The sequence below is a fragment of the Gobio gobio genome (genome assembly GCF_949357685.1).
Source record: "Gobio gobio genome assembly, chromosome: 7".
Lineage (NCBI taxonomy): Eukaryota > Metazoa > Chordata > Actinopteri > Cypriniformes > Gobionidae > Gobio > Gobio gobio.
The window spans coordinates 57,816,607-57,832,683 of record NC_137103.1 but is presented as its reverse complement, the minus strand read 5'-3'; the positions used below and the strand labels follow the sequence as shown (position 1 = coordinate 57,832,683).

At 37.7% G+C, this 16,077-nt stretch overlaps 1 protein-coding gene across 1 annotated transcript in view; it reads left to right on the top strand.

Moving 5' to 3' along the window:
• The window catches only part of LOC307129015 (FERM and PDZ domain-containing protein 4-like), a 103,627-nt gene that overhangs the window by 31,665 nt on the left and 55,885 nt on the right, over window positions 1–16,077 (top strand). Inside the window, exon 2 of the mRNA XM_079821127.1 lies at window positions 3,618–3,737. Within this exon, the coding sequence (XP_079677253.1) occupies window positions 3,618–3,737 (120 nt within the window). The remainder of the gene's footprint in view (window positions 1–3,617; window positions 3,738–16,077) is intronic.

Here is a 16,077-nt window from a genome sequence, read left to right as displayed (position 1 = left end):
CACACATTCATGTATATATTTAAGAAATATTTGCATGTATATACTGTATATACATTTATATAATCTATAATATATATAAATATAAATGTTTTATATATAAAAATAATATTTTTTTCTTAAATATATACATGAATGTGTGTGTATTTATATATAAATAATAATTAACAGAGTACACACACATATATTATGTAAACACAAACTTTTATTTTGGATGCGATTAATCGCGATTAATCTTTTGACAGCCCTAATTTAATTGCAATACCAATATTAATAGCTGTATCAAATGTTTAACGAACAAGCTTTTATTTTGGCGGGAACCCGAAGAAAGCCCTCAAATCCTCTGTTTAGTTTTGTTGTTTTCTCATCACAGTTATGATGAAGATGATTTGCACATGTTTACAAACATAAAAGCATTTCCTGCAGACTGAGACGATCATGAGCTGCTCACAGGAAATGAACACACACCGCGCTTCGCTCTGAAACACACAGCGCATGTGTTAAATCAGCCTTCTCCATTGGACAATCAATCTCACAGCCATTTTGTGATTTCAGTTTTATTTTGATTAATCATCATTAAGTGAGTTCATGTAACACGATATGATGAATCACTTTGGGGTTGAGGGTTATTAAACTGAATCAACACTGAACTGAATTGAGCTGAATGACACTGGTGTTTTTAGAGCTGATTTGAAGCTAAAATTTTATTAATTTCGTAATTGTTCAAGTTTGCAGCATTGACATTATTGAACTGAATTGAGCTGAATAATGACAGTGTATTGAATTGAATCTGTAAAGCATCTCTACAGAAGACAATGGTGTCATTTATTCAACTCAATTCAGTTCAATGTTGATTCAGTTCAGTTCAATAACAGTGTCAATGTTCAATTATCAAACCACTTCAGTTTCAGGTGTAAAGCGTCTCTGCAGAAGTAGTTTCATAATTGAACATTGACACTGTTATTGAGCTGAACTGAATTAACATTGAACAGAATTGAGATGAATTGAATTTTTCATACTTGATGAACTTTGCAACATTGACATTAAACTGAATTGAGCCGAATGACACTATTGTCTTCTGTAGAGCTGCTTTGAAGCTACAATTTTATTAATTTCTTGATTGTTCAACTTTGCAGCATTGACATTATTGAACTAAATTGAATCAACATTGAAAATAGTGTCATTTATTCATCTCAATTCAGTTCAATAACAGTGTTGATGTTCAATTATGAAACCACTTCAGTTTCATGTGTAAAGCGTCTCTGCAGAAGTAGTTTCATAATTGAACTTTGAAACATTTGACACTGTTTTTAAACTGAACTGAATCAACATTGAACTGAATTGAGCTGTATAATGATATCTGGACAACTGAATTGAGCAGAATTGAATTGTTCATAGTTGATGAACTCTGCAAACAGTTATTGAACTGAATTGAGCTGAATGACACTTGTATTTTTAGAGCTGCTTTGAAGCTAAACTTAGATTAATTTCTAAATTGTTCAACTTTGCAGCATTGACATTAAACTGAATTGAGCCGAATGACACTATTGTCTTCTGTAGAGCTGCTTTGAAGCTACAATTTGATTAAATTTCGTAATTGTTCAACTTTGCAGCATTGACATTATTGAACTGAATTAAATCAACACTGAAATGAATTGAGTGTCATTTTATTCATCTCAATTTAGTTCAGTCGTGATTCAGTTCAGTTCAATAACAGTGTCGATGTTCAATTATGAAACCATTTCAATTCCAGATGTAAAGCATTTCTGCAGAAGTAGTTTCATAATTGAACTTTTGACACAGTTATTGAACTGAATGAAGCTTTATAATGATATCTGAACAACTGAATTAAATTTTTCATAATTGATGAACTTTGCAACATTGACATTAAACTGAATTTAGCCGAATTACACTATTGTCTTCTGTAGAGCTGCTTTGAAGCTACAATTTTATTAATTTTGTAATTGTTCAACTTTGCAGCATTGACATTATTGAACTGAATTCAATCAACATTGACAATAATGTCATTTATTCAGCTCAATTCAGTTCAATAACTGTCAATGTTCAATTATGAAACAACTTACATTTCAGGTGTAAAGCGTCTCTGCAGAAGTAGTTTCATAATTGAATATCAAATCAAGATTGAACTGAATTGAGCGGAATTGAATTGTTCATAGTTGATGAACTCTGTGAACAGTTATTGAACTGAATTGAAGCTAAACTTAGATTAATTTCGTAATTGTTCAACTTTGCAGCATTGACATTATTGAACTGAATTGAGCTGAATAAAGCAGCTCTACAGAAGACAATAGTTTCATTTATTCAGCTCAAGTCAGTTCAATAACAGTGTTGATGTTCAATTATGAAACCACTTCAGTTCCAGATGTAAAGCGTCTCTGCAGAAGTAGCTTCATAATTGAACTTTGAAACTTTTGACAAAGTTATTAAGCTGAATGAAGCTGTATAATGATAGCGGAACAACCAAATTGAATTTTTCATAATTGATGAAATTTGCAACATTGAACAGAATTGAGCCGAATTACACTATAGACCCTTTACACAGACTGTGATGACGCGTTTTAACGGTCATCAATATCGTAAATCCTGCAACGTTTTTTGTATTTTCATTTTTTAAAAAATGTATGTACATTTATAACACTAATACTTTGTATTTTATTACTTTTGCATCAAATTACAATAAAAAAAGTTAGCGCTGCTGCTGAGGGTGTTTAGTAATAGTGTCTATGGGAGTGATGGTAAAAATGAACATATTTCTCTCTTTTCACTGCCGTTATCAATCTCACTCTATTTTTTCCCTCTTTTTGAAAGTTGTGAAATCACTACTGTGGCGTTTTTCTTTTGCTATGTGAGCAAACGGGCACACACATTTTTTTTTTAATGTATTCTCTCATTCACAGCTGTAATATTTAACCCAACTATGACGACTTCCGCTCTGAGAAACCCGGAAATATGAAAAGGGTCTATTGTCTTCTGTAGAACTGCTTTGAAGCTACAATTGGATTAATTGTGAAATTGTTCAACTTTGCAACATTGACATTATTACTGAAGTAAATTGAGCCTCGATTTCAGAAGACAATAGTGTCATTTATTCAACTCAGTCCAGCTCAATAACAGTGTCAATGTTCAATTATCAAACCACTTCAATTTTCATTACGGTTTCATAATTGAACTTTGAAACTTTTGACAAAGTTATTAAACTGAATGAAGCTGTATAATGATAGTGGAACAACCAAATTGAATTTTTCATAATTGATGAAATTTGCAAAATTGAACAGAATTGAGCCGAATGACACTATTGTCTTCCGTAGAGCTGCTTTGAACCTAAAATTGGATTAATTGTGAAATTGTTGAACTTTGCAACATTGACATTGTTCTTGAAGTAAATTTCAGAAGACAATAGTGTCATTTATTCAACTCAGTTCAGCTCAATAACACTGTCGATGTTCAATTATCAGACTAGTTGCAGGTGTAAAGTTTCATGACTGAACTGTTATTTTCATGTTTATTTCTGTGAAGCGATCTGGATTGCTTGAATAGAAACGGCTTGACGGTGCGCTGGATTGAGTGTTGATCATGTTGCTCTTGTGTTGTCCCTGTAGCCACAGAACCAAAGCCTCCAGCTGTCCGCCGCCGGGCCCCGGGGGTTGGGCTCCCACACAGGGGCCGCCCAATGGCTGGGAGATGGCGTCGTCTAGAGAGGCCCGCGACTGCTACGTCAAGTGAGTGTGTTGTGCATTCAGCGTTCCTCTCATTGCAGATGTTCACAAAGCTTGAGTTTGACGTTCCCCGAATACTGATTGTGTCCTCGCCGCACTGCACTCAGAGCAGCCTGACTTACATATGCAGGAGACGGCTCTGGTCTGCTTAAGACTGGAGTGACAGGGCCAACAAACACACACTAATACTGCACTTCCTCTACACTCCTGAGGTGAGAGAAATCACATCAGTGGATGAAGGAAAACTCCACATGCTTTGATGGAAGACGTTGTTATTGGGTATATGTAGTGTATGAATACTGCGTGAAAAGATGGCGTTTGCAGAAGTGCAAAAACACAATTATCGAAACATTCTTAAATCAAGACACATTTACTGGAGAAGAGAATTGACTGAAGATATTATGACTTGACTTATTAAGTTTGTGCTTAAAACCAGAACAAAAATCTGCCAATGAAGTCAGAAAAATAAACTCAATCCAAAGGGAAAACAGACTCCCTTGGCAGATACAAGACAAAAATACTGAGGAAGAACATCATTTTTTGCTCGGGGTGTGACGAGACGCTTCTCTCACGAGACACAAGATTGGGTTCACAGGAACGACACGAGATTTTTACATGGTATTATTAAGAAATCCTCAGTGATGAAACCCATGACTTGAAAAATAGTTGTTTTGAAGTGTTTTAACTCATCGTCTTGTGATGAATGTCATTCCAGTTCTACTTTCTGAGTATGAATTATCATATGCAGTAAAAGACAACGAGCACTGTAAATGTTTTGCTCAAACTCGACTAACCGGCTTCTCTCCTGTATGACCGTCTCTTCACTGTACATGAGCTTCTGTTGACCTCCTAACTGAACTCCTTCCCACAAACTGATCATAGATATTAAGTGCAAACAATAACCATAATACCATAATCAAAGCACTCAATATTCAAAGTGCTTTCAAACAGTGTAACGCATTGAAATCGCGTTTGAATGTGCGCTCTCGTTTACTTTCACTTTCAATTTCGCGATTGTGCGACCTCTGTGAATAGGGAGCGGTGGTGCTGAACGCACATTTTAAAATATAAGTTGCTGCACAATGAATCCTCCGCCAGGGTCCAGTTCACTAACATGTAACACACACTCGTAACACACGCTCAATGCGAGCGCTTCACTAACACATAACACACACTCATAACACACGCTTAATGTCTTCTCGTCATGTGATCACTCGAACAGCTCGTGTTGGATGAGCTGATGGAATTGAAGCGACTGTAATCCACCTGAAATAAATAGTTTTTATTTCTATATAAAGCAAAACTACAGTGGAGGCATAATGTAAACGTAGCGTAACTTCACCCTCACACTCCGTCATGACCAGGTCAAGACAATATGACCCGAGACATCTCGTCAGTTTAGTCTCACGAGATCTCGTCAGTTTAGTCTCGCGAGATCTCGTCAGTTTAGTCTCGCGAGATCTCGTCAGTTTAGTCTCGCGAGATCTCGTCAGTTTAGTCTCACGAGATCTCGTCAGTTTAGTCTTGCGAGATCTCGTCAGTTTAGTCTCGCGAGATCTCGTCACAGTTTAGTCTTGCGAGATCTCGTCAGTTTAGTCTCACGAGATCTCGTCAGTTTAGTCTCGCGAGATCTCGTCAGTTTAGTCTCGCGAGATCTCGTCAGTTTAGGCTTGCGAGATCTCGTCAGTTTAGTCTCGCGAGATCTCGTCAGTTTAGTCTCGCGAGATCTCGTCAGTTTAGTCTCGCGAGATCTCGTCACAGTTTAGTCTCGCGAGATCTCGTCAGTTTAGTCTCACGAGATCTTGTCAGTTTAGTCTCGCGAGATCTCGTCACAGTTTAGTCTTGCGAGATCTCGTCAGTTTAGTCTCACGAGATCTCGTCAGTTTAGTCTCACGAGATCTCGTCAGTTTAGTCTCGCGAGATCTCGTCAGTTTAGTCTCGCGAGATCTCGTCATTTTAGTCTCGCGAGATCTCGTCAGTTTAGTCTCACGAGATCTTGTCAGTTTAGTCTCGCGAGATCTCGTCACAGTTTAGTCTTGCGAGATCTCGTCAGTTTAGTCTCGCGAGATCTCGTCAGTTTAGTCTCACGAGATCTCGTCAGTTTAGTCTCGCGAGATCTCGTCACAGTTTAGTCTTGCGAGATCTCGTCAGTTTAGTCTCGCGAGATCTTGTCACAGTTTAGTCTCGCGAGATCTCGTCAGTTTAGTCTCGCGAGATCTCGTCAGTTTAGTCTCGCGAGATCTTGTCAGCTTAGTCCCGCGAGATCTCGTCACAGTTTAGTCTCGCGAGATCTCGTCAGTTTAGCCTCGCGAGATCTCGTCACAGTTTAGTCTCGCGAGATCTCGTCACACACCCCTATTTTTTGCATTTTTAATTTGGACTCAAACATGATTCTTTGTTATTGTTTGAAACATTTGTTTACTTAAGTTTTGTCTTAAGTCAATGCCGTGATAAAAACTTCAGCAGTTATCACGATATTAAAATGTGATGCGGTCACATGCAGAATTGATGAGCTTCTGAAAATACACGGGAAGAAATGAGGGCTGGGTACAAAATATAGATTTCTGGATTTTAATCGATTCTCATTTTTATGAACCGATAGCGATTCTTAAATCCCAAGAATGGATTATTCCTGTTTTCAGATGAAAAATGAATGGGACATTATAGCTCTTCCCATCAAATTAACCACAATAATATGTGCTTTGTTACTATTGATATGAAACAAAGTCTCAGATTTTTAAATTACATCCATTTTATTACGAAATTAAAAAATAAATAACATTTTATAATAAAGCATAAATAAAGTGCACATGAACACTCGCTTTAATACCAATTACAGAGCTAAATAAACATGAGCGAACATCAGAAGGTACGTTATAAGATACAGTAACTTTTCAACAACAGCTTGTGAACAATTTACCACAGAAAAACCATATTCAGTGACCACCGTTAGTCAGCCAAAAAAATGCATTTTGCTAAATGCTCATTATCATTTTTAATGTTCTTCGATATTTAATGCATGTGTGAATAAATTCTACATGTTTTTATGACAGACACCATTTAAAGGTGCAGTGCCATGTAACGTATGGGTGATAGCACACCATTTTAAAGGTGTAGTGTGTACATTTTAGCGGCATCTAGTGGTGAGGTTGTGAATTGCACCCGCTCACCCGTCCCTTTAGTAACACATAGAGAAGCTACGGTGGCCCATGTGGACAAAGATGTGGTCTGAGACAGCAGAGAGTAGCTAGCGCTCTGACAGAAGTTTGTCCCTTTAGGGCGGCAACAACAACAACCTTTATTTATAAAGCACATTTAAACACAATATGGATTGATCCAAAGTGCAGTACTGAGTACAAAGCAGACATATACAGAAATAATTACAGGTTCTCAACGCTAAAGAATAAAAATACGATTTAAGAGTAGATTTAAAAATGTCCAGTGAAGGAGCAGACCTCACATGATAGGGGAGACCATTCCAAAGCTTGGGCCCAGCCACAGAAAAGGCCCGATCAGCCTTTGATTTATAGCGATCCGAGGCACAGTTAAGAGCAAGTGAGTGGACGATCTAAGTGGGACTACTGTAGAAACATGGCGGCACAAAATGGCGGCTTCACTGTCCTCGTGGTGTGTGTAGATAGAAACGGCTACGGACTTGAAAACATAGTTATGTATATTATATTGCATTTTTGTCAATAGCTCCTCATAAATACTACACACTGCACCTTTAAATGTTTATATTTATTAAAAAATGAATTGGAGAAGAAACATTATTATGTCATTGTAAAGTTAGTACACACTCACCTAAAGGATTATTAGGAACACACACTAATACTGTGTTTGACCCTTTCTCCTTCAGAACTGCCTTAATTCTACGTGGCATTGACTCAACAAGCTGCTGAAAGCATTCTTTAGAAATGTTGGCCATATTGATAGGAGAGCATCTGCAGTTGATGGAGATTTGTGGGATGCACATCCAGGGCACGAAGCTCCCGTTCCACCACATCCCAAAGATGCTCTATTGGGTTGAGATCTGGAGACTGTGGGGCCATTTTAGTCCAGTGAACTCATTGTCATGTTCAAGAAACCAGTTTGAAATGATTGGAGCTTTGTGACGGTGCATTATCCTGCTGGAAGTAGCCATCAGAGGATGGGGACATGGTGCTCATAAAGGGATGGACATGCTCAGAAACAATGCTCAGGTAGGCCGTGGCATTTAAACCATGCCCAATTGGCACTAAGGGGCCTAAAGTGTGCCAAGAAAACATCCCCCACACCATTACACCACCACCACCAGCCTGCACAGTGGTAACAAGGCATGATGGATCCATGTTCTCATTCTGTTTACGCCAAATTCTGACTCTACCATCTGAATGTCTCAACAGAAATCCAGACTCATCAGACCAGGCAACATTTTTCCAGTCTTCAACTGTCCAATTTTGGTGAGCTGGTGCAAATTGTCGCCTCTTTTTCCTATTTGTAGTGGAGATGAGTGGTACCCGGTGGGGTCTTCTGCTGTTGTAGCCCATCCGCCTCAAGGTTGTGTGTGTTGTGGCTTCACAAATGCTTTGCTGCAGACCTCGGTTGTAACGAGTGGTTATTTCAGTCAAAGTTGCTCTTCTATCAGCTTGAATCAGTCGGCCCATGACCTCTGACCTCTAGCATCAACAAGGCATTTTCTCCCACAGGACTGCCGCATACTGGATGCTTTTCCCTTTTCACACCATTCTTTGTAAACCCTAGAAATGGTTGTGTGTGTAAATCCCAGTAACTGAGCAGATTGTGAAATACTCAGACCGGCCCGTCTGGCACCAACAACCATGCCACGCTCAAAATTGCTTAAATCCCCTTTATTTCCCATTCCGACATTCAGTGTGGAGTTCAGGAGATTGTCTTGACCAGGACCACACCCCTAAATGCATTGAAGACACTGCCATGTGATTGGTTGATTAGATAATTGCATTAATGAGAAATTGAACAGGTGTTCCTAATAATCCTTTAGGTGAGTGTATATTAAGATCATGTTCCATATTTAGTAAATGTCCTACCGTAAATATATCATAAATGTATTATTAGTAGTAATATGTATTTGGACAACTTTAAAGGAGATTTTCTCAATATTTAGATTTTTCAAATATTGTCCTTACAAACCACACATCATTGGAGAGATTATTTATTATTTATATGACTGGTTTTGTGGTCACACTTGTTTTTGTAGATTGCTGGCCTGTGCTGGCGTGATTATTATAAGATGTGTGTATTATGGTGATCTGTGTGTTGTGTTGTCCTCCTCGTGAGGCTGTGAAAGCGTTTGTGTTTATCTGTAATTAGCCAGCAGAGGGAGGGGTTTGTCACACTGGGTTTGCGGGGTTCGGTCAGGGCCACTTATGTAAGAGCGAAACACATCAGATGCAGGACACCGCGAGCAGGAAGCTTCCCATAGTCGTCTTCCCTGGCCGAGATGCTTCTCCATCCTCGGGTGTGTAATCATTTATGCCTTCACTATGGAAGTGTTTTCGTGATGTTGAGTGAAACCATATAATATTCTCATCACAGATGCCAGATTTGTGTTTGCTTACTGCGGCGTGCGCGGGCTGCTGGACGCAGGCAGTGAGCGTCTCAGGGTGGCACACTGTTAAGGGCACTAGTCGATCAATGCATGTGTAAAGCCAGGTGCAAATGAGTACTGTACAACACTAGTGGTGTGTTGTTTACTGTGAGAACCAATGCAATGCTGTTTAAGTTTGAGGATATTTGAGGCGAGACACTTCTACATTGTTTTCATGCACTGCTCAATCTCGAGATTTTAGGCTATTTGGCCCTCCATAGTGAAAAATGCACTTTTAAGTGTTTGTTTTATTGCACTTCATCTATTCGCGTCTGTATGTCAATGCATATCTTTAAAGGCGGTGGGTTTGAGTCGGAAATCTTCACTTCAGCAGATAATACACAGTTTAGAGGGTTGTTCATATATCATTCGCCTAACGTTTGCTAACACTTTACTTAAAGCCTTTATGTCTAATGCATGGTAAAGGTATTCATAATGCATGCTATAATGCATTATATCTCTTCAACGATACACAGTGCTTGAGATGAATTTCTACGGTCTGTCAATCAATGCATATGTAATATCAGGTGTGTTATTTACTGTGAGAACCAATGCAATACTGATTAGCATTTAATTTTGTGAATATATACTGTATATGTAGATATTATACAGTGGATGCAAAGGTTTTTGGATATTTGAGGCGAGACACTTTTACACGTCTTTCATGCACTGCTTAATTTTGAGATTCCATAATGTCTTCAAACTAGTGAAAAATGCAATGCTTTACCAAATGTTTGTTTTATTGCACTTCATCTATTTCGCGTCTGAATGTCAATGCATATCTTTAAAGGCGGTGAGTTTGAGTCTTATTAATATCTATATTCTGAAGGTTTGTTCATATATCATTCGCATTGACTTTAAGCCTCTGTCTAATGCATGTTATAATGCATTCATCTCTTCATAAATATGCTAAAATGCATTATATGTGCTCACATGTTTTAATGCATTATAAGTGTGAGATCATGCATAATTCTAAATACTTCCTAATGCATTGTATATGAAGGCTTTGAGTAAAGTGTTAGAGTATGATGTCGTGCTTGTTTGCGTGCTGTGATTGGCCGCGGCCTCCCAGTCCTAAAATAGAAGGAACATCTTCAAAATAAAGAAATTGCTCAGCACAACGGTTGACCGCTCGGGGCTTTCAGAGGTCTGATATCTGCGTCTCTCGCGGTGAACTCTGTGAATAATCTGCCGTCAGTCAGTGCGAGTGTGTGCTGACAGACAGTGTGTGTGTGGGTGAGCTGAGGATTCGTGTGGCAGCTTTTGTGTCACGTGTCTTTGAATCACAGCAGCTCAAACACGCTGGGTTTCTGTAACACGCAAGAGAGTGTGTTTTCTCCTTATAGTTGGATATTTGGCATTAGATCTGCAGCTCATTGAGTGCATTAGTGTCCGTCAGTGTTCATTTCTCCTGTAGGGATTTCAGAGGTCTCGGTTAAAGTGTCATAAGCCATGAATCAAACCGGCCAATCAGCTTCGAGGAGCAAACAAGTGTTTATAACGGGGAAAGAACTACAATCCCATGAAGCATTGTTTGTTCAGCTCATCCCACAGATGCTCGATTGGATTGAGATCTGGGGAATTTGGACTCAAACTCGCTGGTGTGCTGCTCAAAGCATTCCTGAAGCATTATCTGCTGAAAGAGCCACAGGCACAGGGAAAACCGTCTCCATGAAAGGCTGGACATGGGCTCAACAATGCTTAGGTAGGTGGTGTCAAAGTCCCATCCACATGATGGAGGACCCAAGGTTTCCCAGCAGAACATTGCCCAAAGCCCACAAGAGCTGCAGTTTTGGAGATGCTCTGACCCGTCACAATCTGGCCCATGTCAAACTCGCTCAAATCCTTACGCTTGCCCATTTCTCCTGCTTCTAACACATCAACTCTGAGGACTAAATGTTCACTTGCTGCCTAATATATCCCACCCACTAATAGATCATCAGTGTCATAATGTTATGCCTGATCGGTGTATATATATATCTGCACATTCAAATGTTTTTGGATGCTGTGTTAGGTTTGTGTTTTTCTGAAATGAATTGCACAGAATCAGTCCTACATTTTTGGCAGATATATCTCAGGAAGCCGATGTGTGTGTGGCTGTAGTTTGGAGAGTTTGTAGCTCAGGCCAGCTGGATCAGCGCCTCCTTTAAATCCTGCAATCCTCCTCCATCAGTGCAGCCGCACATTAATGACTACAGTACACAGAAATCACAGCGCTCACGGATTCTGGAGGCTTTGAGGACGACACTTTTCAAACCCCGTTACAAACCGCTTTGAGAAAGAAACGTCTGCACAGTGGGTTTGTGTATCATTACACACCGTTCCAATCAAACACACACACACACACACACACCACAGTTTACAGAAGAGACACACAGAGCCTGCCAGACGGCCTACGCACGCTTCACACAAACTACACAACGCATTTCTTTGTGCATTTCTATTTACTTTTTACATACTTTTGCTCAGGTTTTAGTTTGTAATTCTAGTTATTCAGTTGAGAGTTATGAATGTCTTAATATTCGTGGCACAATATCATTTGCATACACTGTATTTTCTGGGACATTAAACAGCACAACCTGCCTTTTTAGATGCATTTGGTCTTTATTTTCGAGGCTTGTCAGAGTTGTGTGTTGTTAGCTTGGCTCTAACGAACACTAACTGCATTAAAATCAATTATGCATCAGTTGAGAGTTATTAAGATATCTAAAAATGGATTTTGCATATTTACTCTCAGTGCAATCATTAAAATATCAAATTATAATTGTTGTGTTTGGGACATGGCTTTAAATGATGAGACTTGTTTTTTGTAATCAGATTCTCAAAAATTATATACAAATTTGCATTTCAATTTATCGGCATCAGCCAAATTTTTAATATCGGTGCATTCTTATTTTTAAGACCTAAAATGTATTTTGCATGACACTATTCACTCTTTCAGTGCAATCATCATGCACGATATATCGGTATCGGCTGATATATGTTCATTTTTAATGTTATCGTTATCAGCCGATATATTAAAGCTGATAAATACTGTATGATTTCCTTCTGCTGAGACTCTTCAGATGCACACTGTTGAACATGATGGTTATGAATTACTTGAAATATATTGGAATCACCTCAAAAAGGAAAATGCAATTCAGTGCAAGTGTGTCATATCGGCTGCATATAATTATAATAAGAACATCATAACTGTGTGCTTGAGACATGGCTCTGGTGAGATTAGTTTTTGTTATCAGGCTCTCAAAATTTAATAAAATTTGGATTTAGATTTATCAGCCAATATATCTGTTATAGACTTCCAAATTTGAAGAATTATTGGTTATCGGCCAATTTGTTCATATCAGTGCACCCCCCCCCCCCCCCCCAAAAAAAACAGATCTCAAAATTATATAAAAATGATAAAATTAAAAATTAAACAAAAATTTTGATTTAGATTCATTGGCCAATATATCAGTTATCGGCTTTCAAATATAAAGATTTACCAGTTATCGGTATCGGCCAATATGTTCATATCGGTGCATCCCTGTAAAAAAGGATCTCAAAATTATATAAAAATGTTATGAAATCAAAAATTATATACAAATTTGGATTTAGATTTATTGGCCAATATATCGGTTATCGGCTTCCAAATATAAAGAATTATCAATTATCGGCTGAAATGTTTATATCGGTGCATCACTATAAAAAGGATCTCAAAATTATATAAAAATTATATGAAATAAAAAATAATATACAAATTTGGATTTAGATTTATCAGCCAATATATCTGTTATCCCTAAAAAAAAAGATCTCAAAATTATATAAAAATGATAAAAATAAAAAAAAATTGGGATTTAGAATCATTGGCCAATATATCGGTTATCGGCTGTCAAATATAAAGAATTATCAGTTATCAATATTGACCAAAATTTTAATATCTGTGGACCCCTAAAAAACAATCTCAAAATTATATAAAATGTAATAATACTTTTTTTTTTTTTTTTAATTGGATTTAGATTTATCGGCCAATATATCAGTTATCAGCTTCCAAATATGAAGAATTATCGGTTATCAATATCGACCAAAATTTAATATCGGTGCATGCCTATAAAAAGAATCTCAAAATTATATAAAACTTATATGAAATAAAAAATAGATTCAATTAGATTCATCAGCCAATATATCGGTTATCCCTAAAAAAAAGATCTCAAAATTATATAAAAATGATAAAAAATTTGGATTTAGAATCATTGGCCAATATATCGGTTATAGGCTGTCAAATATAAAGAATTATCAGTTATCAATATCGACCAACATTTTCATATCGGTGCATGCCTATAAAAAGAATCTCAAAATTATAAAAAAAATGATATAAAATCAAAAATTATATACAAATTTGGATTTAGATTTATCTGCCAATATATCGGTTATCGGATATCAATTATAAAGAATTATCGGTTTTCGTATCGGTCAAAATTTTGATATCAGTGCATCCCTATTTTTAATATCTAAAATGAGATATCGGTTATCGGCTGTCAAATATAAAGAATTATCAGTTATCAATATCGACCAACATTTTCATATCGGTGCATGCCTATAAAAAGAATCTAAAAATTATATAAAAATGATATAAAATCAAAAATTATATACAAATTTGGATTTAGATTTATTTTCCTATATATCGGTTATCGGCTATCAATTATAAAGAATTATCGGTTTTCGTATCGGTCAAAATTTTGATATCAGTGCATCCCTATTTTTAATATCTAAAATGAGATGGTGGTCCAGTGGGCTAAACCATGGAACTGGTATGCAGGAGGTTGCTGGTTCGATCCCAGCACCAGTGTGTCTTTTCCTCCATGTTGCTCAGGGGGATTGTCCCTGTAATAAGGCCACTGAAAGTCACTTTGGATAAAAGCGTCTGCCAAATGCATAAATATAAAATGGATTTTGCATGACACTATTCACTCTATTCAATCATCAACATATTTTGCACCATTTGCATATCATGTTATTAAATTAAATAGCATGAAGTGGCTTTTATAGATGCATTTGATCGTTTTATTTCCGAGGCTTGTCAGAGTTTTGTGTTGTGGGCTTGGCTCTAACTAACACTAACTGCATTTACATCAATTACGCATCAAGTTTCCGGCGTGCTTGGGTCTGCCGGTGTAATGCACAGGACTGCTGTCTATGTAGAGCGTTTGAAATGAGGTTTTATTTGAGTTAAGGTGCTGGTCATGTAGGCCATAGACGTGATAAGAGCTTCTCACCTGGTTAATTTGATTGGTCAGGTAAGCTGAGATCTGTAATGGCCTAGATGGGAGTCCATTAACCAGAAGCATTTAGCCGGAGCCTTTGACCGGAATAATTCACGTAACCAAATAAAAGCCCAATTATCAGCCTCTCACGCCAGATCAGATTTGCTCCCTGCTGGTTATCTGGGAAACCGCCGGTTAATAAAAGAGTTTCTCAGCAGGAGCGAGTCTTTGCATTGGGAATGAACTGGAGGACAGTGAGTTGTGATTTGGCGTTTAGTCACAGCGCAGATGTGCTCTTTTGTCGGGTTGTCACTCACGTCTTGCGAGGGCATTGGTGATTGAGTGTGTTTTGTCTTGTGATGTGAATGTGCGGATGAATAACGCCGTGATTCATCGCTGCTTCATCACCATACACCACTTCAACACCTTCATTAGTTTAGATCATTTTAGTACTTGATTTTAATTTCAGCAATGGATTGTTTTTTTTCCATCCGTGTCAAATCAAACAAATTTTGGAAACTTCCCCATTTTGTTTTTCTGTAGAAAGACAAACATAAATAGTGCTGAAAGCCAGAGTAATGAGTAATCACTGTTTGTAGAGGAGGCTCAGAATGACAGTTTCCACCTGAGCTCTGGAGCCCAATCTCAGGGGTGTAAACATGACTTTAGAAAGATGGCAGCTTCATTATTTTATTCTCACACAGAGATTGGTAGATCTATTAGTGAAATCTGTTGACTTTATCAATCTGTGTGTCATTATATGCCAACGGTGAGCGCTCAAACATGGGGAATAAGCACTTCTGCTGTGTCTTTGACTCAAGTTTGCTCGTCTGTAACTCCAGAAGTATTAAAGATATCTGAATATCCTTCTAGATTCTGCTTCTTAACTAACTTTACTTTTGGTTTCTTCATTTCCAAGGCCTTGTATAGTTCAGATATTAAGATATCTCTAATACTTTTAGAGTTACAGACATGCAAACTGGAAAAAGTATTTGTATGGCACTCAGACAGGAATGAGCTGATAGAAAAAAAATTGATACATTTCTAGTTTTAACATTATTTGTTCTTCAGATGTTCCTCTTTAAATATAAAGAGCATCAGCTGAGACCCACATTTGGTTTTCGACCACTGAAAATGACCAAATTACTCCTGGAGCCGCATTGAGATCTCCATATCTCTGGGATTGAACCATCGAGGGCCTTTAAAATGAAGAAACCAAAAGTAAAGTTAGTTAAGAAGCAGAATCTAGAAGGATATTCAGATATCTTTAATACTTCTGGAGTTACAGACGAGCAAACTTGAGTCAAAGACACAGCAGAAGTGCTTCTTCCCCATGTTTGAGCGCTCACCGTTGGCATATAATGACACACAGATTGATAAAGTCAACAGATTTCACTAATAGATCTACCAATCTCTGTGTGAGAATAAAATAATGAAGCTGCCATCTTTCTAAAGTCATGTTTACACCCCTGAGATTGGGCTCCAGAGCTCA